We start from the raw sequence: 25,679 nt of genomic DNA, 5'->3' as shown, positions 1-25,679 counted from the left end.
ACAATGTTTTTTTTTTTTTTTTTTTTTTGGAAAAACTAGTCTTCTTATATAACATAAATATGAGAAAGTATACTTGAGTGTTTTGTTAATATTTTTTATTTTGAAAATAGAAGACATTATAGCACTATTCCTAGGACATTATGGAGTTGGATATTTGTATAACAAGACCCCTTTTTTATTTTATTTTTTTTATTTTAACAAATTGTAAAATTTATTGATAAACCATCAATCAAGTAGGGGCATAACACTCCTTAGATACAATATTATAGACACAATTTGGAATTTATTCAACTCTAACTCTATTTATAATATCTACACTAGTCTCTAGCAAGACTATGGGTGACAGAATTCGCATCTCTCCTAATGAGGTTAAAAAGATACATCTACTCTTAGTTGCGTGTATATATATACATTAACATAGGCAATGCTAATTTGCCTTTGAATTTTTATTTATTTTTTAACAATAACTGATTGGCACCGCTACATCGGCAAAATGTGATAGTTATGAAATAAATGTTTGATTTATAGCATTATGAGATGTGATATACATCTTCCTATTGTTCTTCTCTCATTCTCCCACTTTTCAAAATCATTATTAAATATGTGACGTCATGTGTATGACTCATATCCAACTGTAATTTTGAAAAGTAAAATGATACGAAAGAATGTGAATAGAAAATGTAGCATTTTCCCTATATATTAACACTATATAATATATAGGAGTAGGAAATCTCTCAATTTAAAACCATTTTAAGGTATAATTTCACTAAAGTTATAGATCTCCACCATTATTTTTTATTTTTTTTTTTATTTTTGGACACAGAAATTGTTGTTTTGAAGTGATGCAAGACCAAGTTGATTAGATATAGAAATTAGAACTGTGACCCCCGACTTGAAGGTGGAGTTTTTTGAAGCATACCCAAAACCCATTATGCAGGCGATTCTTAGCCGTCCATTGAGCAGAACCAATTAGACGGTCTTGATCAGCTTGACTTCTTAGTTCTTACATAAATGGGGACCACCTTTAGCCGGCCCAGTTTCTTGTTCCGATATCCATGCGTGGAGGCCGGCCCATAACACAATGTGTAGGTTCAGACAAAATTGAAAGCCGCTACTACATACCGTCCTCTACGATTTTTTAGATTTTTTAAAATTAATTATCAAATATTTTTATAATATGAATAAATTAATACTTTATCCTCCATCTCTATCACCTCATTCTTGAATAGATCACCAAACTTTATCCTCATTCTCATTACATTTAGTTTATTATTTTACAATATAATCAGATCTCGAGACATTTTATTGTCAAAATTATGAGAAATGCTAAGCTTACAAATAAATTTTACAGAAAAATTTTTACATGGCACAACATGATTGGATATAAGATAATTTTAAATTTTGAAAAACTTAATCATGCTATATCAGTTTGTAAAAGTTTTTCTATAAAATTCGTTTGTAAGTCTAGCACTTCTTCAAAATTATTAGCATTTCAGTCGGTAAATATAAAAAAGTTCTTACATGACGCATTTCTCCAAGTAGAAGGTGGTATGCTCGAGACTTGCTCAAATAGCTATGTTTCATAAAAACTCTCTCATATTTATTAAAATTGTTAAAAATATTTATGACCTCGAGGAGTAAATAAGTAATTTTTCCTCCTCAATTACAAATTTCAATATTTTATTATTTATTCCATAAAAAACTAACATTAAATGGAATAGAAAAATATATAAGAAAAACAAAAATATCCCTAAATATTTAAAAACAGTAATTAAAATGTTAAAAAAGCAGATAATATAAATTATAATTATGCTAAAATATGAGAGTAAGATTGATCTCTATTCTCTCAGATCCAGTGCCACTCTCTAATCTTTGTTTGGGCGTTCACACGTGATTACCTCCCCTTTTGGCGCGCTAAAGAGGATGGCCCACAGTGAGGGCCACAATTGTTGCCAGCTCACCACAACCTCAGACAATCATGTCGTGGGCCCAAGAGAGCAGTCCATTTCTTTGGTTGCTTAATTCCTAAAATGTCCTCTCACGGTTTCAACCAAGACGCGTCAAGGTCATTCTCAATGACAATATTGTCCTTCTCGGATGAAATTAATGGAGCATATGTTACGAGTAGTGCTATTGTTTTTCTCATGTTCTTTTGCATCTTCAATGTTGGTGTGTCTTTCAAATTATTATAAAATTAAAATTTAATATTGATTTATTACAAATATAATGATAATTTTAAAAATTATATTAGTTTTAAAGTGATATAAAAGAGACATTAAGTATTACTCAACATTAATTGACAAAACATATAAGTCCTCAAGAAGTAACTCAATTAGTTGAGATCACGTCTAATGGAGCCGAAGTCACTAGTTCGAATTCTCATTCCCTTCTTGTGCGGACATGTAAAAAAAAAATACTAATTGACAAAACGTCCCAAAGAGGTAGCTCAATCGATAGTGGACCACGTCTCATAATGCGGAGGTCATTGGTTCAAATCTCTCTTTCCCTTTCCCTTGAGTAAACATATTAAAAATAAAATAAAAAATAAAAAATAAAAAAATAAAAGAATAAAAACTAATTGATGAAACAAGGGCTAAACATTAATGTATTACTAAGAGTAATGCTAGACATTTCCCACATGTCCTCCATTTGTCTTCCCAAAATTAAGATAGCTTTTAAAATTACTATTAAATCAAAATGCAATAATGAAATACGCTTCAGTGCCAAGTCTAAAATAGGGAAGACTTATTTTACGCTTATTTTTTTTTATTCGATGGTTTATATGATGTTAATATTTTAAAATTTAAAATGACATGATGATTTATTTATTATGTGGCAACATATACATTATTAAATTTGTGAAATTTAGTAGTAACCATGAAATAAAGCATCTCTATTTCAAGTGATCCACAAAGGGCCCAACATTAACGTATTGAAGCCTATTAATCATATTCAATCATATTAGCTAATGATACAAGGTTCACCAATTGTTAAACTAAAGAAATTTGAATTTGAAGACAAAGTAGGCATAGAGTTTGTGTATATAATATGTTAATAATCCTTATAAACTTTTATAAAATCTTGTTGATATAGTGATTGTACACTAAGCACTTGAACAAAGCAAGGCATGCAAGCAAGCCAGAGTAAGAATGGTTCATTGGAATTTGGAGGTGCCCACAGAACGACCTCCCAATAAAAGAATAATGCATTTCTGTATGTATATTATGGATGAGCTCATAATATTCGGTTAATTTGGGATATATATGAGAAATGTTAGGTGTTCTTTTAGTGTTCTCTTAATGTCCTTCTAATAGTGATACGACTTTTAAAATTATCGTTAAATTTGAGATTATCATTATTGACTTTTAATCTATAAGAACACTAGAAGAACACCTAGCATTTTCCTATATATATATATATCCCAAATTTAAAAAAAAAAAAAGAAAAAAAAGAAAAAAGAAAAAAAAGAAAGAAAGTCAACCATAAAGGGCAAGTATGTAAAGACAGTAAGAACATCCCAGAAAGGCAGAAAAAACCAAATTGAATATAAAAGGGTAGTTTAGTGACTTCCTGTCCAACCATCAATCATGCAATGTTAACCTAACCAAGCAGCGTCTGCTGTCTCCAACACACTTCTCTTTCACTCTCTCCCCAAGTATCATCATCCATCGCCTATCTTTAAAGGTCCACATTAACGTTCCAAAAATAATTATCCACAGAGAGTTTTCGAAAAAAACAAACAAAAATTGCAAAACCACCCCAAAAAGTAAAATACTTTAACAATTGGGCCCTTCTTCATCTGCGCCTATTTTTCTAAACCCAAGACTAGCCCACCTCAGACCACCTACCATTTTTTCCCGTTAAGTTTCTCCAATTTTCCAAACCTCAAGTCCACCACCCAAAAGTACGGATTTTTCTTGACGGTCCTAACTTTGTATCCATTTGTCTACCTCAAATAGTCCCAATTCTTTTATTAGTGCGTCAGTTTTTGTGTGTTCCTGAGGCCAGAGCCCATTTCAGGTTTCCACTTTTCTTTCTGTTTTTATTTTTTTGTAGGGTCTGTTCTGGGTATTGTTTTTTGTTCTTGTTTTGTTTTTTCAGTTTCCTCACTTTCCCTTTTCTGGGTCTCTGTTGTTGATTTTGAATATCCATATCCAACCTTCTTTTCTTCAAGAGCGCACTTGTGAACGAAAAGAAAAAGTCTCTCTTTATATTTATTTTTCTGTTCCGTAGAGTGGAAACTTTCAAGCCTTTTTAATGGCACTAAGGGGACTTTCATGGCCGTGGCAAATGTAAGGTTTTTGGTGACAATTTCTTCTGCGTGACTCTTGTTTCATCAAAATCTGAAACACCCATTTGAAGAAAACCCAAGATTTGCATCCTCTCCTTATCAAATTTCAACCTCTCACTCTCAGGCTCAAAAAAATAGACCATTTCATGGTTTCAGACTTGTGGGGTTTTCTCATTTGACAAGGTCCTCTCATTTTTCCAATCAAAGACACCGCATTTTCTTTCTCATTCTCTCGCTCCCTCTTTCTTTCTTTCTTTCTTGATCTGTCTCTACAACCCCAAGAAATGTATGGAACACAAAGCAAGAGGGACCTTGCCTTAGAATTCCAATCTCAAATACCAATCTTGAGGCCCAGCATCCATGCCAGGAGGGCAAACCTCACTGTGAAGTTTCAAGACCTTTACGGTTTCACAGTAGAAGGGAATGTGGATGATGTCAATGTGTTGAATGAGGTGAGGGAGAAGGTGAGGCAGCAGGGAAGGGTTTGGTGGGCATTGGAGGCCAGCAAAGGAGCCAATTGGTACTTGCAGCCTTCTATCTCCGAAGGCCAATCCCTTAAGGCCTCGCTTAAGCTATCAGCTATGGCAAACGCCATAACTTTGAAGAGGCTCATTAGGAAGGGAATTCCTCCGGTTCTCCGCCCCAAGGTGTGGTTTTCGCTTTCCGGGGCGGCGAAGAAGAAGTCCACGGTGCCGGATAGCTATTACAATGACTTGACCAAGGCGGTCGAGGGGAAGGTCACCCCTGCCACGAGGCAGATTGATCATGTGAGTGAGTGATTTGGGTTTTTATGCATTGCAATGATGATTCTGGGCCTCTGGCAGAGTCGGGGTTGGTATATTGGACTTTTTGATTAATGATTATAGATTCTAGATTTGATAGACATATTGGTATGCCATCTATGGGGTTAGATTCCTTTTGAAAGATAAGTAGTTTGCAGCATGGATTTAGTACTATTGACTTATACGCAAAATGATCGTTTTTACTTTATTCTGATTTGACGATCTTTGTGAATGTTTGGGGAATCTTAGTTTGCAGGACTTTGTTGAAACAAATGTATTGCGACATTTTCTATTATCCTCTGCTGTAATGTTGTGCGTCACACCTCTTGATAAAATTTGTTGTCAGGTCATTTGATTGTGTGTGAACCATTCAATTACATGGCTATTGTTGCTGAATTAAATTAAATAATCTTTATATTGTTATAATAGAAACTTTAATGTCATTTTACTTATTAAATTGAAGATCTCTAAGCATTGCTGTACTGTAACTGAAAGGTTGCATATCAATGCCCGTTAACTCTACTTATCATCCTGTACAGCTTAAATTGGTGTATTTGATGGTAAGACTTAGGAAGATCCACACAGATTTGAGCAATTTGGGTATTTGATTTATGTGTTCTCAAGATTAACAAGCCTTATGTGTGGAAAAAAAGATTAAATTTCTCAAAGATGAAGTGTGTGGATGAGGGTTGAATGGAAGCAATTTCTAAATAGTTGCAACAATTTTATTATTTTTATTTTTATATACTATTATTTTTATTCTTGGGGATGATAAGAGTTTTATGGATGAATATAAAATGTATTGTGGTTTATTCTTGACGATTTAAAATCTGTTCTTTGAAAGTGCAATGTGCTTGTATGGCCATGCGTATTTTGATAATTAGTTTTGAACTTTGTTTTGGCCTTCTCATTTCTTCATTTCTATTCTGGAAGTAATTGCTTCAAGCCTGTAAATCTCAACTCTTTGAATTGGGAGATAGGGAGTACCATCAAGGCTAAAAGTTCTTAGGATGTTTTGATTTTGAAACAGCTTATTTGCTGTAGGTCATTAACTAGCCTTGTGATGTTTGATTACCATTATTGAGGAATTGAGACTGTGGATTGTAGATTTCTATACATCTGGGGTTTAATCCCTGCTTAAATTTTTAATGGTTGTATTATTTTCAAGGTTGGCATAATTCAGTTTCTCTGAGATTCTCAGTACAAATGTAAAGCCTTACTTTCCAAGAGATATTACTTTTATGCCAACTTTAAACTGTCATTTAATATCTTTTGCTATTTTCATACTTTTTATATACATGCAGGACCTACCGCGCACCTTCCCTGGTCACTCATGGTTGGACACTCCAGAGGGTCATGCTGCTCTCCGACGTGTTCTTGTTGGGTATTCTTTCCGTGATTCTGATGTTGGCTATTGTCAGGTGGGTTTGCTCCCTTCTAGATATGTACAAAAATATCTTTGTGCCAGTCTGGAGTTTGTTAATTATAACGGCATGATGCATCAGGCTCCTGTTACTGAAGTGTTTGGTTGAAATACGATATGTTGCAAACTAATGCATTCAAAAGTATCCCCCATGTGTATTTCACAGCTCCATCGTAAATCTTGTTCCAGATTATAGCATATAGAAGATTGTACTTTCGAATAAACTTGTTTCTGAATCATTTTGTGTCTGCAAGATACATGTTGATCCAGTGTTTTTAGTGTATAAAAAAATTAGAGTGCTAATGACATTAAGAATCTTGCTTTGATTCTATCCCGCTTCTAGTTTTACCTCGTAATGGCACCTTCAATTTGCACCAATTCAATTTGTTCAATCATGATTGCGTTTATTTATTTATCACATGCATTTATGAATGGGCTATATTTTACATTGAATTTTTCCATCAACTGTATTAATCTTATTGGTTGCTTCTCAACCAACACCTCATCTCACCAACTCTACTTTTTACCACATTGTAAAGCGTGATTGTTTCATCCCATCTTGTAAATATGCGATTAATCTACTGAAGATATAACGATCACAAAATACCTCATGTAACCATCCCTGCTTTGCTCTAATTGCATCTGCTAGTATTTGGTACGTATTGCATCTTTTCTTCTATATAATTGATGTGAAGCACCAAAACTGGTTTCTCTTACATGTCTAATAGTAATCAACTTTGACACCAAAACCAATTGTAAGTCCATCTAGATAATTGCTGGTGTATATTACCTAATCTGGGATATACATTTTACTTAATATTTTGAGTTATTCTTGGTGCAGGGCTTGAATTATGTTGCAGCATTGTTGTTGCTTGTGATGAAAACAGAGGAAGATGCATTTTGGATGCTGGCAGTCCTTTTGGAAAATGTATTAGTTAATGACTGCTACACAACTAACTTATCAGGATGCCATGTCGAACAAAGGGTGTTCAAAGATCTACTTGCTAAAAAGTGTCCAAGGTGCCTTGCTTTTGATGATTTAGTAGATGTATCCTTTATTTTCATGCTTTTTTAGGTCTCTTCTCCGCTACTTGCTAGGCTTCTCTCTTGTTGCTTCCTATGCACTTGGGTTGTGTCCTTGATGTAACTTATAAATAAATAAATTGGAAAAAAAAAAAAAAATGCAGGATGGCCTCTCATTTGGAAGCATTGGATTTTGATGTCTCCCTTGTTGCCACTGAGTGGTTTCTATGCCTCTTTTCTAAGAGCTTGCCTTCAGAGGTTAGAACAGTGTTGAGACTCTCTAGTACAAAAACAGTTAGTTAAGATTGTTTCCATAACAAACAAGTAACAATTCTTCTGTTTGTCTCTTTTTCCAGACAACTCTGCGGGTGTGGGATGTCCTTTTCTATGAGGGGGCAAAGGTTCTGTTTCATGTAGCTTTGGCAATCTTTATGGTACGAGTGCTTTTAGCCTGTAGGCTCTTTTCATTGCTTGTGTTGCCTAGTTGCTACTTGACTATTGATTCTTAGGACTGAATATAACTCAAACATCAGATATTACTATGGGATTAGGTTAAAGTTGTGATTTGCAAATGCAGATGAAAGAAGAGCAGTTGCTTTTAACCCATCATGTTGGCGATGTAATTAACATATTGCAGAGAACCTCGCATCACCTTTTTGATCCTGATGAATTACTAACGGTAAATTAATTCTCTTACTAATCTCTCATTTCAATTATAATGCTTTCTAAGTTCACCACCCCCCTCTCCCCTCAAAAAAAAAAAAAAAAAAAGGTCCTCAGAGAGGTGGAAGGGAAACTTGAAATTTGGAATTAATAATTCCTCTTTTTTGTTTTTTGGTAAGTTAGAAAAAATAATTACCCTTTCTTAGTGATAGAAGAAAGCAGAATAAACACTGATAATGAAAGATTTGGTTCGGCATCACTTAACAAAAAATTTAGAGGAGTTGCTATAGATGAATGGAAAAAAAAAAAGCTTTGAAAGTTTTTCTCATTTGGTGTGCACACACCTCCTTTTCTAGTTGGCCTAAACTTTCTCCAATCATTTTGGCTATTTTGAATTGTGGTATCAATCTCCTACTTCTTGTTTGTTGTTGGCTTATTACTTTGAACATTTTTTCAATGATAAAAAATGTTAATAAAGCTTCTAATAATTTGACTTTGCAGGTGGCATTTGATAAGATTGGTTCTATGACAACCAACACTATATCTAAGCAAAGGAAAAAGCAAGAACCAGCAGTTATGGCAGAGCTTGATCAAAGATTTAGACGGCTAAATTCGATCAAAGTTGATGATAAATAGCATTTGCTGTTGTTCAAAGTGTAATATGTCAGTCATCCTAAGTAGGGGCTTGTTGCCCCTCTGGAGAAGAACATTGAATTATGCTTTTTCTTTTTTTCCCTACTCCTCTTAAGGGAAGGACCGAGTGAAGAGAGCACCTGCTGATTTTTGGGTGTTGTAGGTGACAAATGTAAATTTCAAAATGTTACATTATATACAGTTAATTACATCACAATTCAGGGCATTGTCTAATTTTCTTCTGCCCTGTAAGTTTTGCTTTGATGTTTGGTTGTGCTTGTAATTTGTTACTTGAGTTGAATTTAATATCCTGTGAGAAGCTGTTTGATGGTCCTTCACGCCTTTCAGGCAATTCGGCAAAGGCAAAAACTCTGTACAATCTTGTGATACACATCTTTATGCTCAAAGGCAAAAACTCTACACACCAAGTGGCTTAATGGCATTTTCACTCCATCATAATGTATGGAGCGATGGGTAGTTAATGACTGAAAGGAAAAAAGAAAAAATAGGGAAGAAAGAAAGAAACACCATAGAATGGCCATTAGAATGGATTAGGATTCCTTGATGGGCTTACTTATTCGAGTAGGAGCGAGCACCTATTTGGACATGTAATTCTTATTTGGAGCTTTTCTCAATTTTAAAGGATTCTGGTCCTCATTATAATACCCTCTTATAGGTTGGAACAGGATCCTCTCCAGTTTATTTTGGACTGAAGAATATCAGTTCATGACTAGGATTTCTTCTTAAAAATTTTAGAGTCACAAATGAGACATATGTCCACTAACAAAAAATAATAAAAAAATATTATTTTATCTTAAAAAATAATAAAAAAATAATAATAAAGGGTGGTCCGGCCACCCCCAAGGGCCAAACAATTTTTTTTTTTTTTTTTTTTTAGATTTGGCCCTTGGGGTGGTCCGGCCACCCCACCACCCCACCACCCCTTATTTTTTTATTTTTTTATTTTATATTTTTTTTAATATGAAAACAATATTTTATTATTATTTTTCGTTAGTGGACATGTGTCTTATTTGTGGCTTTAGAATTTTGAAGAAAAAATTCTAGCCATGACTTGGATATTCTCCCGTCCAAAATGGACTAAAGAAAATCCTGTTCCTTGCTTAACAAAAAATCCTTTTCATATGCAGTTAAATTTTTACTGGACATGTAAATGCTATATACCACGCCACTATCTCACAATAGTGACATGGTATTGCAAACTTAACTTTAGATTAGCCATTGTTAAAAGAAAATAAAATTCAATAGTAGATTGGTAATACCACATCAGCATAGGCTTATAAGAGGGTATTATAATGAGGACCAAGATCAACTAAAATTGGGGATGCAAGTTGAGATAAGCTCCCTTTAAAGCTTATGTCTAAACATAAAAATCTTTTCATTGGAAGTTCAATTTTTAATGGACATGTCTTGAGAGTATTGTTATATATCACACCACTATCTCATAAGATTGAAGTGGCATTACTAATTTATCTTTATTTTTTTTAAGAAATGTTAGGAATCAATAAGTTTATCATATTTGACCCATATTCTCTTACAAATTTAATAGATCAACCATTAGATTTGTGGGGTCTATCATTAATTTTTGTAGGATCCACATAAGTCTACAAATCTAATAATTGATTTGCAAAATAAGATGAGCCAAATATAAAAAAAACATTAACCCTTAGCATTTCTCTTTTTCTTTTAACAAGGGTTAATCTATAGGTAAATTTGCAGTATCATGTCATGGTGGAGTGGTAAATGTGGTATAAACATTCCTCAGGTCTTAATAAAAGAATTTCCATATATAATAATATAAAAGAAAGAAATAAATAAATTATGAGCATCCCTATAAAAGAAAATTGAAAAAAAAAATAGTTTGGGAAATAAATGTCATCCGTATAGATATTCCAATTTCCACATGTGACATGTGCAATTCCTCTCCCCACAAAATACCGTTGTTCTTCAAGCTCAAACCTCAAACATTAGGACTGTACAAGTGGCTGTAGTTAGCAGTTATTGCCTAAATCGTTAACCGCAACCGCCTAAAACGGTTATTAAAATTACCTCTCCACTTAGATGATTAGCGATTACTAAAATCAATAACGGTTTTATAATATATGGGCTTTTGGGCTTTTTTAGGTGTTTTGAATAGTAAAATACAAGATGAATATAACAACTAACAAAAAAAGATTAACACAAAAATGAATATAACAATTAACAATATGTATAAATCAAGAAGATGCAAAATAATTGCAACAATATGTGAGTTTCTCCCGTACTTTTTCATCAACTACAACCTGGCAGCCCATAAACTTAAAAATAAATAGACAATAACTCACCCCATTGTAATCATCAATCATTCAGCCTGTGAGACTGTCAGAGAGAGAGAGAGATAGAGAGAGAGAGAGAAAGAGAGAGAGAGGGACGACACCCCATGAGACTTGAGTCGTGAGAGAGAGTTTGAGAGAATATGATGAAACCCTAATCTATATAAATCAAGTCGAGTGAGTAAGTGTTTATTTTTTTTCCAAAACAACACCGTTGTGGAGAAAAACAACAAAACAACATCATTTTGATGTTATATTTTAAATATATAAAATATAAAATATATATTTATATTATTATAATTTATATATAAGTGTAGGCGGTTAGCGATTATTAACCACTTTTCTTTATCCTTAAAACTGCTAACTGCCTCGTCTTATGCAATTATCAGTTTTTAATAATAGCTTACCAAAACAGTTATGTAGTTAACGGTTAACGATTATAAGTGGATAGCGGTTAGCAGTGCATTTATAACTGCCCCGCTTTAACGCCCCTGTCAAATACAGCCCACTAAACCCCGCTAAACCCAAGTACAGAGCCCAAAGCTCACATTTGCCACAATGCCCTCCTGGAGCATCAACACGGACCTGGACGACATCGACCTCGACCCCTCCGACTTCGGCTCCTCCATACCCCTCAAGAAGGTTCCGAACGGCGACGTTTTCTCGGCCTCTCGCGCCGGCGATGTGGAGCGCTTGAGGTACCTCCTCGACTCCGGTGTCAATGTCAACGCGCGCGACCAGTGGGACTCGGTGGCACTCTACTACGCGTGCCTGGCGGGCCACCTCGATGCTGCGAGGATGCTGCTGGAGAGTGGCGCGATATGCTCGGAGCATACGTTTGACGGGGACAGGTGCCACTACGCGGCACTGAACCTGAAGGTCAGGAAGCTGTTGAAGGCGTTCGAGGCGAGGCCGCCGCCGCTCGGGCCCTTGCAGACCGCGATGAGAGAGACTTTCATGGGTTGTGCGGGGAATAGGGCCTACGTGGAGCAGGCTGATGGTCAGTTTCAGATTTCAGGTGCATTGGATTTTCTCTTTTCCTTTCTCTTTCTCATGGGGAGTGGGGATAATGGGTTAGTTTCAATTTCAGGGAGATGGGTTTTTCTTTTCGTCTTGTGTGCCAATTTTGTTGGTGAAAATGCTTAATTTGTTGGATTGGTGATGTGGGTTTTGTTGTGTAGGTAAATGGGTTAGTTTTATTTTCTTGTACATAGGGTTTTTCTTTTCGTTTTGTGTGTGAATTTTGTAGGTGAAAAGATCAAAATTAGTTGCATGCGGATGTGGGTTTTGTTGTATAGGTGAGTGGGGATAATGGGCTAGTTTCAATTTCATGTATATTGGGGGCTGTTTTGTGTGAATTTTTGTAGGTGAAATGTTACATTTCTTAATTGGTGATATGAATTTCATATGGGGGGTGTGGGGATGATAAGTTAGATTCAATTTGCAGGTACAAACTCTGGGTTATTGTTTCTTGTGTAATTATGTTGTGAATGGTTTGAAGTTCTGCCAGTAGAGGTAGTTGTGGAAAGTAAGTTCATTTTGGGTTGAATGCCTGTGTTGGCCAAGCATCTGGGAATGAAAATGTGAAGGATGTTATCTACTTTGACTTATGGGTCAATTTTGTGTGAACTTATCTTGTGGATGAATGACCCAGATGGATATATTGGTGTATTGGAGTGTGGAGATGATGGTGCTAGTTTTAAATTTTGGGACTAGCTCTTTGGGTCGTTTCTTATTCCCATAGATTATGGAGGGCCCCTTTCATGTGGGTGTTAAATATTTGTCTTTGATTTGTTGGTTTTGAATAAGTGGATGGGTATAAAAAACTTGAAAGTTGGGATGAATAAGAAAAAATTAGTTGTCAGATTTATTGGTAATTCAGTGTAAAATATGGCAATATTGGGGAAATTGTCCTATTCTGTAGCTTAAAGTAAATTTGTGGCTTTAGTTGCTTCATCAGTGATGATGCCTATCAGCTCATTTGGTCTTATGTATTTTTCTTCTGCGAATACCATGCATATCAGTCTGACACTCAACATGTAATATTATTGGCTAGCTCTTTCATCGAGCGGGGGATTCAATTCATACCACTTCCCTCCAGATGTGGTATTTTTTGTACAAGGTAGACCGATTGAAGCTCACAGAGTTATCTTAAGTGCCCGGTCACCATTTTTTAAGAGGAAGTTTGAAACCGATTGGAAAGACCGCAAGGAAGTGAGATTTGCAAAGGAAAAACTGTCTTATTATGCTCTTTACAGCCTCATCCACTTCTTCTATTCTGACAGACTAGATATTGCAGTAGATGACATGGAGGATCTTGTGAGAATATGCAAAGTATGCAAATGTGAATCATTACAAAAGATTCTTGAGAAAGAACTTATTCACCAGAAATATGCAGAATACAAAGCACTGAGGGACACAGATAATTCTCAGAAACGCTTCATTTTACAGGGCCTGTCCCTTCCTGAAGAAGATCGACTTCCGGCTGCCTTACATCAAATTCTTCAAATTTCCCTTGCCAACTCCAACAGGGAACGCAACCAAGACATTAGTGTTGAGAAATTATCATTTTATGTTGGTGCAATGCAGATCAGTAATTTTGTAGATGATCTTGCAGATGTTTGTGTAAGAGTTGATAAAAAGATTTTCCGTTGCCATCAAGTGGTTTTAGCATCAAGGTCAGAATACTTCAGAGCAAGATTATCTCGTATGAAGGATTTTCATGAAGGAAAAGATGCATTACCTGTTGATACCCTTCCATTTCTTGAAGAACATGATTTGAGCACAGAAGCATTCGAGAAAATGATCGAGTATATGTAAGTTTATTCTGATTACAGTAGAATACTGAGCTTAGATCAGAATATTCAGAGGAAGAGATGCTGGAAAGATTATGTTGTTACAATAACCATAGATCTCTGGCCTAGCCAGGATTTTGTTGCACTTGACAATTTCTTATGCGATCAATTACTTAACATACTGGGAAAGAAAGAGTTTAATCAACCATTTATTATGATTGCATGCAATCATCATTTATCAGAACCAGACTAATTAGCATGTAGCTTATTTTGACTCCTTTGGTTGATTCAGGTACACTGATGGTTTGAAGGATATAGACCCGGATCAGGTACAAAATGTATCAATCAAAACTTCTTGCAGCAGAAATTTCTTCTTTTGGAGTTCTAACACGTGTTAATTGATCAGGCTGAGGAAATGTTTGATGCTGCTTCTAGATACTTGTTATTTTCGCTTAAGCGTGCTGTAGCTGATGCGCTGTTGCCGCACCTGGAAATGGTCTCGCCTGCAGAGTTGTGCCATTGGCTGATATTATCAGACATGTACATCTTCTCTCTTTATCTATTTGATCTTCCTAAGATATCTTGATCAGTAGCTAGAGTAAAGGTGAACTGATAATCTATTAGATCTATATGTGGGGCTTGGGAAGGTAGTACGTATCTGACTTATTATATTTCTTACCAAGTGCCACATATGTGGCCCATCATACAGCTATCTGACAGTTTCTGAGCTCTTGAATAAGGCACTTGGTAAGTGAACTGTTCAGGCACTTACCAGTACTGTGGCCTACAAAGATTCAGCTCTTGATCTGCTTCTAGGATACTCATCTAATTCTGACATCGTCAAGAAGCAGCCTTTCAGCTTCCACAGTGGATTTGTTGCTTCATATGAGAATCCTTAGTAGGCTATCCATGTGTGGCATAATAAGTACCTGTGAGCACTTCATAGCTTTAAAGCTCTTTCACTTCATAGCTTTAAAGCTCTTTCACCTGTTCTTAATATAATCATCATGGGAACCCCAAAAAAATGTCACTTCGACATGTTTTGACAAGAAAGAACTTTCGAGTTCACCACAGTTGACATGCTAAATGTGCCGTGTTCTGCCATGCTTATCATCCCACCTCATTGTCTTCATAGTCAACGTCATTTGGTGATTTAACCATGTACAATCTGGAGTACGGTCATGGGAAGCCAAATAATTTGACAAGAAGCTGGAACCCTTACGAATGATAGCTTTATAGAGGGTTAGAATTGAAATTGAGTGAATCATTGATGAGTAAATTATTGAATAGTTTATTAGCCTTGAACATAATTTGTGGTTGTAATACTCATCAAAAAAAAAAAAAAAAAAAAAAGTGGTTGTAATAGTAATGAGTGGTTACATTGGACTTGTAGGTATGGTGTTGCAAAGATACGGGAGTACTGTCTAGACACAATTTCATGTAATTTTGAGACATTTGAAGATACACGGGAATTCCGAGCAATGCTGTTGACACTCCCACCACCATCCGGAGATTCTTCACTTCGCACCACTGTTCCAAGTGCTCCAGGAGCTGTAGTCAATACGGACCAAGCAAATCTTCTTGATGATTTACGAGAGAAGTGGCTTGAAGCTGAAGCTGCTGAGCTTGACCGGAGAGATGAGAGTGCATTTCTCTTTGACAAGCGCCTTGAGATGCTTATGCTTGTTGCTGAACAAGAAAAATCTGATGGGGCTCCAGCTGATGAACTTCATGATTGGCCCAGATCACCTGTATCACCTCCTGCCTCTGTCCCCATGCCAAGCGAACAAGAGAAAATATAGGTTTATATACAATTTTTTTTTTCCTGATGTATTAACAAAACATTCTTTTGTTGTAGTGAACAAATGGGACAATAAAAATTGCAATGCATCGGAGTGCTTTAGTTGGGTTTTTTGTAACTTTAGTTACTCGAGCATTCGTGATCTTGGATAGTTTTATCTTGAAATTGTTGTGTAATTGATTACTGGATTACTACGGAGTAATGAACTTCTTAACCATGGAGTAAATGTGCACTGACGACCATTGCGATTAGGTGGTCGATTAAGATCACTGAAAAAAATGTGACTTCACTACACAAATTAGTGCTATCAAGACCTAACTATAACATCTTTCTTGCAAACATCTTCCATGAACAAGTGCTTGTTGAAGAAGTTTACTCAAGTTCACACTAGGGAAACTACAAGTTGATGATGATTATCTTTTTGTCTATGTCCGTGTGAGTCAAGCCAGTAACAATGCCTGTGTCAATGCACTTCCAAGGAGCTCATATAATTTATATCCTATCATACTTGAGCATCAACTTGAAATGATATACAAGTAACACCAACTTATCAAAAAAAAAAAAATATATATATATATATATATATATACAAGTAATACCAAGAAAGACGAACAAATAATGCTTCAAGCCCCACTTACATTATTCCCCAAAATCAATGTAATTTGAATCAAAAGAATATGCCTAAGAACAGTAACCTTTAGTTAAAGCAAGAAAATTTACAGGACCCTTTTTTTCTTCTGTGGTTTACATGCACATACTAGAATGAGCGCTCTCTCTTATACATGGAGAGCAACAGAACATTTGCTAACTACAACCAAATTTACTTCTTCTTTTCCTGTTCTCTTAGAATAAAAACAATAAATAAAGAGGAGAAAGAGGGGGGAAATATTCTTGAGTTGTATTTCAGGTCATTCTCCATCAGGACTTTCCTTTCCTTCGACCTGATCAGAGGCTTCCTCATTCGCGACCTCAGAAGCCAAAACTGTTTCCCTTTCACCATCCACTGAAGCTACAGGGGATGCATCGGGAGTATTACTGTCTTCAGCATCCTCTGCCTGTTGTTGTAGGCTCCAATACATGATGCTAGCCGTCAAAATAAGGATCATCTTCTGGTTTACCTGTAGTTAAGGCAGGCATACATGGCAATAAAAAGTAGAAATTACTAAAGAGTGATGTATTTTTACATTTGAAAATACCAATTGCAGTCTCACAAACCCAGTTCACCTATAAACATAAAAAGTCAACTCGATAATATCAACTCTTGAACTTCTTCACCCTTCTTTCAAAAGGGATAATTATTTTTTGATAAGTTAAAAATTATAATGATCCCTTTTGAAAGAAGGGTGAAGAATTTAAAAAGGGATAATTTCAATACATGTCGCTTTGTCATATAGTATACTTTTGGATTGAAAAAACCTAGAGGTGAAGAAAAAGGAGTTAAACTGGCCAGGTTGATTAGTAATGTATCATCCTCACTAATAAAAAGACGACAAATTGCTAGGACTTGAATAAGTATACAGGCTCAGACTCATATTCTTCACAAAATGGACTATCAAAATAGCAAGGTCCAGAATTCCATATCTGGATTTCGGATCTCTTTTAAACATTCAAATAGTGACAATTTAAAGTGACTAGTCAGGCCCAAAAATTGAGTAAAAACGAAGTGATGGTTCATCACAACACAGTGGCAAATGTGAAGAGAATATATGCATCCAATTTTACAATGATAAACTTACCTCTATAATATCCTCAGGTAACAAGAAAATGGAGCACCCCAGCTTTCGTGCAACACTTATTATATATGTTGCATTCAACTTCTTATCTTCCTCTGCAATATAAATGACAGTAAAGTGAGACTTTTTTTTTTTCCTCTTTAATGCTTATACATTCTTCTGATGGTCTGCAGTAAGCCAAAAAGGTGCAAGCTTGGCAAATTTCTCATTTTTTACCTAACCTGAAGTATGAGAAAGTTGACATACCAGTTTCTCCCTTTGTAACAACACTCCAATTCACCACCCTTGGCTCTACAGCACTAAGAAGCTCGAGGAAGAAAATCCCATTTGAAAGGTTTTTATCCTAACACAAAACATTAATTCAGACACAAAAACCATAATCATGGGTTACAATCTGATTGTAAAACAATGCCATTGTTTAAAGCATTACCTTAAAGCTATCCATTTGGGAGTTTCTACCCGCCTTCTTTACTTTGTCGTTTGCCCAGTTTAGAATGTCAGCATCTTTTATCTCTTTACCCTTTTTACCTTGGGAGTGTGATCTCAAGTTTTTTAGGAGTTGGAGCATAGTGAACCTCATGAGTTGCCATAAATATGCTGCAAATGGGGCGGCGGCAAGGAGATAAGTGTTTTCCAATGGTTTTAGAGCAATCTCTACAAATTACACTTTCTTGAAGAGAATGTTATGAAAGAGGAAAATAATCAAATTAATATAGATATGTGCAAAAACTATTTCAAAGAAAGAAGAATAATTGAAAGGTTAGCAAGTTAGAGAAGTCCCCCAATAATTGATGAATATTTTGTTTCGCTAAGTAAGAGACTAGCCAGTAGCCACATCCAGTGGGACTCAAGCCCATAATAATCCAATCAGCACCAAGCCGGCAACCAATCAAAAGGCCCAATACTCTGGTGTTAGCACCTCATGACCTTGACAAAAGGCCTATGGCCTCGCCCCTTTTGTGCATCCTGTTGTTCTCTTATAAGTGAGGCAGCTATCAGATAGGTGTAAATTTTCTCACACTAGCAAGTGTTACTTGCTTTTTCCAACCATTAAACTACTTGATCAATATGTACTAGTTTCTACTTCGAAGATTTGGGTTCATGTAGTCCAAATTAGTAACAGATTTGAATACCTACAAAGCTGGGAAACTATGAAATATTATTGGTAAGGACTATTCGTATTTGTGTCATATGTTCAAATACCCCACTCCATCCCTTTTTGGTGATTCAGTTTTTACTGTTCATATCAGAGAAAATATAAACAAAAGCACCTATCTATCTGTCCTAATTACTTTTTTAGAAGAGTTATTAGGGTTTATGAGTCATTAGGGTTTGGGGGTATTTTTGTCATTTTGATATTTTCCTGAACCTAGATAATAAGATGTGTGGTAAGGCTACAAAACAATTTCAATAGCCTTCATCTTTTGCATTTAAACCGTTCATACAAACTATAACAATTTTCTTGAGTTGGCTACAAGAATAACTTAGAGACAAAAAAAAAAAAAAGACTTCATTTTGTTTCTATCATACAAAATGCTATATTACTGGAATAGTGTAACTTTACACCAGATATCCAAAAAATAGAAAACAAAACACCACAACTTCCAATTATATAGCAACAAATCACACACCCGTCATATGGATAAACTGAATGGAGCAGTAGTAACAAGCAAGGTAACAGCAGTTTAGGGGTAAAATTTTAAAACTTACCTAGTATGAGCTTTTTATTTCCTTGCACAATATCATTCCCAGCTACATTCACAAGGGAGAAGTTTAATTGCTTTCCAATCTTTATAACTTGGTTGCAGTTCTCAACTTTTCTAAATGGCATCTTTATAGGAGGTTTTGATGCCTGCTTCCAGTTAACTGATTCTGGTGAAACTTTGTCAAGAACTTCTAAAATAACCCATCTGCAAACACAAGGAACCTATCGTCAATCAAGATTCATATGGGCTTGACGCTACTGAGCAGAAAACAAAAACCTCACCCATTTCTGACATCCTCAAAAACATTATTGACATAGGTAGCAACTCCAAGACTGTTAATCCACAATCGGAAGCATCTCTCCTCGCGAGACGTTTGTGCATCATCTGTCATCATCTCAGCAAAAGACATCTTTTTGCTGTCGACTGTCAAGCCATTCCTGCATAGAAAGTTGCATGCCATTAACATTGAACAATCAAAACAGATAGGGTTTGCACATCCAAGGAAAATAATGAAAATATGGCATTGTTGTACCATCATAAATTACCAGAAAAACGGTTAAGTTTCAGGAAAGGTACCATTTGGAAATTATTATGCAATTTGAGGGATGAAAAATACAAGCGTGAGTGTGAATAAGGAGGAAGAAGTAATAGTACGAGCTATATTTACAATGTTGCACATACTAGTGAAATTAAGGACCAACAGTCTCCATTAATTCTTCTACAGAAAAAGAGACTTCGTAGATCACCATTTTCACAATCTGTCTGTTTTCTTCATCTTTTGTCCAAGTCTACATGGCTAATTGTGGTATACAGCAAGCACACATGCAAAAAAACTAGGACCAAAATTTCCAGAACAGGCTCAAAAAAAGTTCTACATGAAAACCAACTAAGCGAGATAAAATATTTATAAATTTCTAGTTGTTATTACTACTACTACTACTACTAGTAGCAGTAATCTATCATTATAATTATTATCATTATCTTTGTTATTGTTGTTGTTAATGTTGCTATTATTACTTTTTTTTATAAGTAATCGCAGATTATTAAAAAGAGCCAAAAGGCACAACCCAACCACACACGAAGTTTACAAGAGATACACCTAGCTAGAAGAAGAAACAAAAATCAATAAAAACATGAAAGCTAGAAATATTTAAATCAAATGCATATGTCCAATTTATCATCATATTTATTCTGAACGCTTATAAGATTAAAATAGAAAGAACAGGTTTAACTGATGAATCATGGCAACATATTTCCAAAGGGGCACAAAAGGGATCTCAGAAATGTATTGTATGCACCAAATCTTGTGCAAAATTAAGAGAAGTTCTGCTCCTGAAACAGATCCATATAGAAAGCAGAAGATAGATCACCACAAATAGTGACATAGACAGATCTACTTACAATAACTAGCAAGTTTATGTACAACAGATAACAAATAGATCATATCACATAAATTGGGTGGCAAATTAGAATCAGTTCATATAAGAGGTGAAAACATCAACAACCTAAAAGGCATAGTTTCAGATTTCAGTTTTTTTATTTTATTTTTTAATTTATTATTTTTTTTTTTTAGTGGGGGGGGGGGGGGGGGAGGCTAGCATATTTGCAAACTGAAAAAAAAAAAAAAAAAAAAAAAAAAAAAAAAAAAAGAAATTGTTCCTCACCTGTGCTGGAATATTTGTGCAACAAATGCAAGATTAAGATTTGGTGAACCCTCAACAATGTCCTTAGGAGTGAGGTATCGTTTGCAATCCAATTTCTCTGCATGCGCAAGAACCATATTTGCTCTTTCTGTAGGATCTTTTGTTTCCAGCTCACCGGGGCCTGAGTGTTCAGGTGCAAGAGCGGTAAGCAGGTAAGTATATGCCTCTCCGTCCTGAAAATGCACAAGGTTAAAACAACATCAGAGACATTATGCATGACACATCTGAAACATTGTATAAACATGTCTGCATATAAGTGTTGCAACATTACTATTTCCCTTAGTAGTAAATATGAGTCCAATTGCAGCTATCATTGATAACACCATGTTTCCACAATTTATTCACCATTTTCCTCCTTTTTTTTATCATAAGAAAGTGGATACAATGGATTCACCAAGAATAAATATTTATTTATTTATATATTTTTGTTTTAAGGTAATAGACTTTTGTTAAAATAGCTGAAAGCCTGAAAGGGTGTAGCCCAAGTACACAAGAAGTGTACCTGAGATAGACAAACCCAGACTAGCTATTCTCATCACTAAGATGTGTCAAATTAAAATTACAACCTCTGCTATTAGATTCAACCATAGTGTTTAGTCACTAACAAACTGGTGAGCGCTCTCTTACCTTCACGTCAGACGAGAAGTTTGTAACTTGTTTCTCGTACCCAACTTTTTTCAGATGAAAATTCATCCATTTCAGTAAGACCTTTTCAGGTGATAAGCCCAAAAGCTCCTCCACATCCTGCAGATTGGATTCCATTAGCAAAATAATATGATAATCATTGTTTCCAGCATATATAGCAAAATGCAAAAAGAAATTATAGCCTTTGCATATTATCAAAACATAGATCAAATAGAAGGAAAAAAATCACATCGCTGTCATCCACCAATTCCACCAGTTGAGGAGTTTTCTTCAGATTGAGATCAGCCAATAGTTGAATCTGAACTTGCCACCATAGAAAACACAACACAATCAATAGTGTAAACATTGACAACCCAACTCTTTGAGTCTTATATGCTGAAATAAGATTAATTGCCCTCATTATGGTGTCTAAGTCCTAAGAGTGTATATGCAATGCATAAAGGAAAAAGTTCAAGTTTCATACCTTGATTATTTGAGAAATCAAGCCAAGTAGCAGATGTGGCTACAAAATCAACAAGAAAAAACTTGAGCAAGTTTAAAACCAAATTGAAAAATATAACAAGAAGAGTATAATGCTAGCTGGTAGTAGCTCAACTTACTCTTCCTTCAATTAAGTCCTGTTCGCCAATATTAACCACTGTGCAGCCAATAGCTTTTGCAGAATTGAGGCAAAGAGTATGATTTTCATTCCTCTCCCATGGATTCAGGACCTTTTTAGTATTAATAGCTCGCTCATCTATGGTGCCAGGAACAGCTATATTTATAAGCTTACTACATGAAGCAATTAAAAGCATCAATAAACAGGAGTACCATTATTAGCAAACATGAAAACATCTACTAAGAGTAATCAGTATAAAATAACCAAGTGGGTCTGGCACATCTACCAGAGAAGAACTCCATCCTTTACAAGATCAAATAAAGCATTTGTAGATGGATCCATGGGAAGATCCTTCTTCAAAAATGGATCATCTGCCAGGTAGCTGTTAATGTGGGCAACATAAGAAGCCTTCTCAGATACGTTAATTGAGTGGTGAACGGTTGTTGTTGTGGCCTTGAGAAATGAAGAAGAATTCTTTGAACCACCTGATCTTGCTGAAGCTCGAGATTGTAAATTTAAATATGCCTGCCAATTAACAACACTCCCCAAATTTGTCATCCCTATTCATTTCATCACAGTTACCTTCTCAGATTCATGCAGAGACTTTTTTTTTTTTTTTTTCTTCCTATTTTTATATCAAATTTAGCAAAACCATAATTCATTCGCCAAATACCAATAGCACAGTATGCACGTAATAATAAATGGAAAAGAAGCATGAGACCCCATACTTCAAAGACTCACCCGAAGGTAGGATTCAAAATCAATTTCTTCGTCCATATCCTTATATGACTCCCCCAAGATATCCTTAATCTCATCCTCAGTAAACATTTCGGTAAAAGCCTTCAATTTTACAAAAACGGCTGGCAAATCTCCCACCGTGACTTGACCAGATTGAGTCCTTACAGAAACATACTGAAACCAATGCAGCCCAGTCAACATCTCACCCCCAAAATCATCACTTAATCATAAATATTATCAAACAAACGAATGTACAAATTCAAGATTATTATTCAAAATGCACATATTTGAGAACAGAGAAATGCGTACTTTGGCTTTGAGGGTACGAAGCTCCACTTGGGTGAATTGACTATGCAGCCATGAATCAGACACAATAACACCCACAAAACCAGACATCTTGACCTTTGTTTGCGCAAATTCCCCAACACCAAGAAGAACACTGAACGCCCAGAAAGTATATAGTCACATATTACATATGTTATATCAGAATTGCAACAAGGTAGCATGAAATTCAATAACCAAATAATAAGAAGACACAAACTCAGATCCATATATGTAAAAAGAAATAGAAATCCGATCGAGAAACCATACTGCACATCTAAGTTAACGTGCATGCATATCCAATTACACGGTTTTTGATTGATCCAACAGTGGAATCCAACAAGGAGCGTAAGAACGCCTCAATTTCAATCAAAATGAATCAAATTCAAACCATACAAAGAAAATAATCAATACCCATGTAGCAAAATGAAGATTTGAACCTCGTGAACCAACAAATTCAATGAAAAGGAATCAAATTTGAGGAGAAATAGTAAACCCCACGTAGCAAAATTGTGTTTTTTAGAGTGAGAAATGCGGAGAAAGTACCTTATAGACTATAAGAAACTGATGCTGAAATTGAAAGCTTTCTCATTTTATCATTCTTTTCTGCGCAGGTTTGGCTGTTCAAGAGAGAGAGAGAGAGAGAGAGTTTTTTTTTTTTGGGGAGTTGTTTTTTGATGCACAAATGGAACAGAGGCTTAGGGGGTTGGGAGAGAAAAGCGTGTTGCCGATAGGACCCGCGAAGACCCAGGGGAAGCAATTGCCTCTTGAGCAAGCAGAGAGAGAAAGAGGCCAAAGCGCAGGCCAAAGGTGGTGCTTTTATTTATACCATCACCATTAAACACTCTTCATTCAATCTTCACGTGGAGCCTTCTTTGGTATGAAAACTATGAATGCGATATATATATATTTTTCTTTTTTTGTTTCCCTTTTTTTTTTTTTTTTTTTTTTAGATATATTGGAAACTTCTATTACCCACAAGTATTGGACTTTTTGTGGCCATAATCTCAAACTTCTAATTTTTATAATTTTGGTATTCCAATAATTTGCCCCTTTTAATTTCACCAATCCATTAGATTTTTTTGTTAAATCTTATCGAAAGGATGCCAAAATCCTGAAAATTTTCCCATTTTAAAAAATGAAAATTCCAAACGCGGATCAACAGCCACGTAAACGTTTTCTTTTTAATAAATTTTACTAGGGTATAAAGGATATTTCTCATATTTATCATTAATTTCACCTTAAACTATGATACTTGGGTGTAAGTGAAGTTTTCTCGAGATATATTACAAAAAAATAATGTCATAAACCACATTTTTATTTCACAATGCAGAAGTAGCGGTCTTAATCAACCATTGAATCAATCTTTGTTAAACTGGATTAATTGTAACTGTCACATTATCATTATAAAATTGTTGTGAGATAAAAATGTAACTTCTAACACTACTTCATTACAAAGATAGAGATTTTTTTCTATTTGAGGCCAAAGCAATTATATTTTGGTTTTTCGTTATTGACAAGATATATCAATTTTTTGTGGCTCATTTTAGTGCAAATGTGGAGACAATATTTTAAGGGACCAGGATTGATTTATGTCCCATATTTCTCGATTGTGAAATGAAGAGATCCTATTCCACTTGAAGGTACCATTTAAGTAAGTAGATAAGAATTTTGTTTTTATTTTGTTATATTTAATAGTCCATATAATGTCACGTAATCAAATTTTTTTTAATAATTTTTTTTTTTAACAGGTCCACATAAAAGGGGAGAGGGGAATTCGAACTAGTGATCTCTATTTCATAAGGCATGGTCTCTAGCTGATTGAGCTACCCCTTTAAGACTTTTTTTTTTTTTTTTTTTGTAACAATATATTCACCACGTAAAATTATATACACCATTAAATCCGTAAAATAAAATTTTGAGTGCATAGTGACTGGCTCAAGTTTCCTTTCTTGCATCTTCTATTTAATGCACATATTGCATCCTACTTGACCTTCCATATCATTAGTTATTAATTTGAAGAACACAAATTATTGAACCAACCTTTGATTATCTTTAAAGAGGGAGAGAGAAAAGTTTTCCCATCAAAGAATTAGGTTCTTTTTTGGTTTTTTTAATAGTATGATTGAAAGAGAGTTTTTTTTTTTTTTTTTTGTGAGCCATGGACCGGGATCCTTTCCAGTTGAACAAAACTTGAGATGAACGGGTCAATTATAAAAAGAGGGTAAAATGGTAATTTTACCTTTTATTTTAACAATTTTACCCTCCTCTTATAACTAACCCGTTTTTTCAACGAGAGAGAATCATATTTTGTGTGCCATAGCCCTATGGGCTCTTTGATTTCATTTCAAACTATGCACAAATTGAGGAGTCACGACTTCCCGCCCCTCTGGTTCCGTTTATATATATATATATATATGAAGCGAAAGTAGATTTGCCCTCAAGAGACTTTGAAACAAAGCTCCCCCATTTATTAATATTTTTTTTGCAACAT

The 25,679-nt window shown here is 35.1% G+C and overlaps 3 protein-coding genes across 4 annotated transcripts; 2 read left to right on the top strand and 1 right to left on the bottom strand.

Annotated features, from left to right (window-relative positions):
- Positions 1–3,745: 3,745 nt before the first annotated feature.
- On the top strand, positions 3,746–9,077 carry LOC132180954 (Ypt/Rab-GAP domain of gyp1p superfamily protein). The gene is made up of 7 exons (XM_059593970.2): positions 3,746–5,058; positions 6,378–6,494; positions 7,338–7,516; positions 7,684–7,777; positions 7,876–7,953; positions 8,097–8,198; positions 8,684–9,077. The coding sequence occupies exons 1-7, from the start codon at positions 4,576–4,578 to the stop codon at positions 8,816–8,818; spliced, it is 1,188 nt and encodes a 395-aa protein (XP_059449953.1). The 5' UTR covers positions 3,746–4,575; the 3' UTR covers positions 8,819–9,077.
- Positions 9,078–11,664: 2,587 nt separating this feature from the next.
- On the top strand, positions 11,665–15,854 carry LOC132182695 (ankyrin repeat family protein). Of its 2 annotated transcripts, XM_059596010.2 has the most exons (5): positions 11,665–12,163; positions 13,202–13,961; positions 14,233–14,269; positions 14,347–14,480; positions 15,334–15,854. In XM_059596010.2, exons 1-5 carry the CDS (start codon positions 11,704–11,706, stop codon positions 15,740–15,742), a joined length of 1,800 nt encoding a protein of 599 aa, XP_059451993.2. In that variant the 5' UTR covers positions 11,665–11,703; the 3' UTR covers positions 15,743–15,854. The 2 variants fall into 2 exon arrangements, 1 of the variants encoding a protein (XP_059451993.2); XR_015912202.1 differs by lacking the exon at positions 15,334–15,854 and having other exon boundaries at positions 13,202–14,269; positions 14,347–14,422.
- A 497-nt stretch (positions 15,855–16,351) lies between these two features.
- On the bottom strand, positions 16,352–24,041 carry LOC132183105 (Actin binding Calponin homology (CH) domain-containing protein). The gene is made up of 15 exons (XM_059596504.2): positions 23,732–24,041; positions 23,174–23,303; positions 22,868–23,038; positions 22,413–22,651; positions 22,128–22,299; positions 21,992–22,030; positions 21,758–21,826; positions 21,511–21,627; positions 20,845–21,056; positions 19,462–19,617; positions 19,185–19,384; positions 17,905–18,071; positions 17,721–17,817; positions 17,478–17,569; positions 16,352–16,859 (listed from the first exon to the last, which is right to left on the bottom strand). Exons 2-15 carry the CDS (start codon positions 23,258–23,260, stop codon positions 16,650–16,652), a joined length of 2,028 nt encoding a protein of 675 aa, XP_059452487.2. The 5' UTR covers positions 23,261–23,303; positions 23,732–24,041; the 3' UTR covers positions 16,352–16,649.
- Between the last annotated feature and the right edge of the window lie 1,638 nt (positions 24,042–25,679).

Source organism: Corylus avellana, chromosome 5 (assembly GCF_965113065.1).
Source record: "Corylus avellana chromosome 5, dhCorAvel1.hap1.2, whole genome shotgun sequence".
In the NCBI taxonomy this organism is placed as follows: domain Eukaryota; kingdom Viridiplantae; phylum Streptophyta; class Magnoliopsida; order Fagales; family Betulaceae; genus Corylus; species Corylus avellana.
Note: the sequence above shows the minus strand (reverse complement) of the source record. Positions and strands in the feature narration are given on the sequence as shown.